This window comes from Camelina sativa, chromosome 20 (genome assembly GCF_000633955.1).
Source record: "Camelina sativa cultivar DH55 chromosome 20, Cs, whole genome shotgun sequence".
Lineage (NCBI taxonomy): Eukaryota > Viridiplantae > Streptophyta > Magnoliopsida > Brassicales > Brassicaceae > Camelina > Camelina sativa.
In genome coordinates, this window is record NC_025704.1 from 26235325 (window position 1) to 26237854 (window position 2530).

A 2530-nucleotide genomic window follows, 5' to 3' on the forward strand; every position below is an offset into this window, starting at 1 on the left:
TGCTTATCAGATTTGCCACTATATTAAAGGTAACCCTGGTCAAGGACTCTATTATGCTGCTAGCTCGGAACCTTGCCTTAATGCTTTTTCTGATGCGGATTGGGGAACTTGCCCTGAATCTAGTAGGTCCATCTCTGGTTTTTGCGTTTATCTGGGCAAGAGCTTGATTAGTTGGAAGTCTAAGAAATAGCAGGTTACTAGTCGAAGCAGTACAGAATCCGAATATCGCAGCATGGCTCTTGCCACTTGTGAACTCTTGTGGTTAAACCAATTGCTCAAGGATTTGAAGATCACTGTCACTTCTCCTGCAAAGTTATTTTGTGATAACAAGTCGGCCATTCACATTGCCACCAATCCCGTGTTTCATGAGAGGACGAAACACATCGAAATTGACTGTCATACCGTCAGAGATCAGATGAAGAATGGGTTCTTGAAGCTCTTTCACGTCTCCAGTGCAAACCAACATGCTGACATCTTGACGAAAGCTCTTCAGCCTGGTCCTTTCTACTCTCTTCTTGGACGCATGTCTATATCAAGTCTCTTTCATCCTTCACATATTTCGGTTTCAGAGGCTTGAGGGGGGTGTATTAGGATAGCGTACCGGGTTTAATCAACCGGTTTATATCCATTATATAGTTTATGTAGGATTAAGCTTCCTTTTACTTAATCCTAATCCTGTATATAAACTAGTGTAATCTGAGATTTACAGATTAATGAGAAATTCAGTTTGTTCAGTTAGTATCTTATCCAATATTTGATAGAACGCGGGCAATATATCGGTGTTTACTCTTTGTATGTAAGTGCTTCCTTTGGGTAAGTCTCTTTACTAAATGCCGAAGAACATTTTCCAAATTGCTAACAAGAGATATATCCGTAAACACCGAACATTTTCGTGTCTGATGTATGATGAAGGAGGAATTATGTCTGATGAAGTTGGGCCATCATTTGATCCCAAAAATGTGCGTCTTTAATTTGGGACTGCAAGGTTGCAATCTTCTCTTGCTCCGTCTGATACTTTTCTTCGCTCTCAAGAAACTTTTTCTTGTAAGATTGACTTGAAGAACTTGCTCCAAGAAGTTATTGGGTTACTACTCTAACAATCATGACTATAAGTTTTCCATTACTTCAACATATCGATTCCATGCTGAATGGTTCATACAATGAATTATATAATTTGAGATTTGTAAGTCTTAACTGTTTTGCTAAGTTTGCATTGGATGTTGTCAAGATATGAACTGATTGTAAGAAAATTACGTTAATGGGAAAGTTTTGATCGTAGATAGAAGAGAAGGACACATTATTATTCTTTATTTGGATAATAGCAAGTAGAAGTAGATGCTAGCTTAAGACTCTAGCATTTTTTGTCACATACACGACAATTATTGAAAACAGCGAAAACAACAACACAGTTCTTGGATATCCTTATTAGGCAGTTTCAACTGCATTGGATGAGTCCTTGGTACAGAACTCAGAACATGCCTCGGTGCATTGTACAACTGCTCCACTCACAATTTCACTTGCATCTATTTCACCGAAACAAAATTAAAATTAATTGATTTTTCACTTGTTCCAGAAATCTAATAATAATAATAATAATAATAATAATAATAATAATAATAATAATAATAATAATAATAATAATAATAATAATGAATTTTCACGTTACCGGAGTTCTGGAGAGTGGTCAAGGTATTACACACAGAGGATGCACAACCCAACTTACAATATTCGTTGACAGCATCANATTAGAACCACAAACTTCGTATGATACACTTATCATCACATTCTCTGTAGACTTTGTGTGTAAACGCTGCGTGGACCAAACCTTATCTTAATGGCAATCGNAAAAAAAAGTTCTTGGATCGTGAAAATCTTGGTCCAACATGTAAAAGATATAACTTAATGAAACAACAAAGAAAGTATGAAACTACCAGAGTTTTCAAGAATGGCATGTATATATGGCGGAGTAGTACATTTTTTCCCCTTAATAATTTTGCATCCACAAAGTTTTGCACAAGTTTCCCTAGCAGTTCCAGGAAGACGGCATACATTGTAACAGTTTCTAGCAGTCGTGCTCGAGCAACAACTCTTTGCTTCGACTTGAATCTGCGCCATGACAAGACTCATTACGAGCACACTTAGAATCAAAGTTTTGCCTTCCATCTTTCGATTTGTTTGATTGCAAAATGTATATGTGGAGAGTTATAAGCTTGTATTGATGAAATGGTGATGAGACAAGGCTCGTTTAAATACTAGTTGGTCTACAATTAGCAACACAAACTTCGTATGATACACTTATCATCACATTCTCTGTAGACTTTGTGTGTAAACGCTGCGTGGACCAAACCTTATCTTAATGGCAATCGAATTCACACTAAGGATTGTTTAAAATCCTGTTCTTCTTTTTCTTTTTGGTTAACCAGATAAAGAAAAACAAATCTATTAGAGTTTTGTGTTAATTACTTTTTTTTTTTTTGATAAATTGTGTTAATTACTTGATATATTTGAATCAGGATACTTAATAGGGAGT

General features: G+C 36.0%; 1 protein-coding gene across 2 annotated transcripts in view; it reads right to left on the reverse strand.

Annotated features, from left to right (window-relative positions):
* The window catches only part of LOC104771725 (thionin), a 14000-nt gene extending 11766 nt beyond the window's left edge, over positions 1-2234 (reverse strand). The window contains exons 1-3 of one of the 2 annotated variants that reach the window (XM_010496305.2): positions 1931-2234; positions 1667-1743; positions 1279-1523 (exon numbers count right to left, since the gene is read on the reverse strand). In XM_010496305.2, the coding sequence (XP_010494607.1) occupies positions 1426-1523; positions 1667-1743; positions 1931-2163 (408 nt within the window). In that variant the 5' untranslated portion in view covers positions 2164-2234 and the 3' untranslated portion in view covers positions 1279-1425. Of the gene's footprint in view, positions 1-1278; positions 1524-1666; positions 1744-1930 lie in introns of those variants that run through there. The other variant, XM_019241693.1, reaches the window with a different exon arrangement.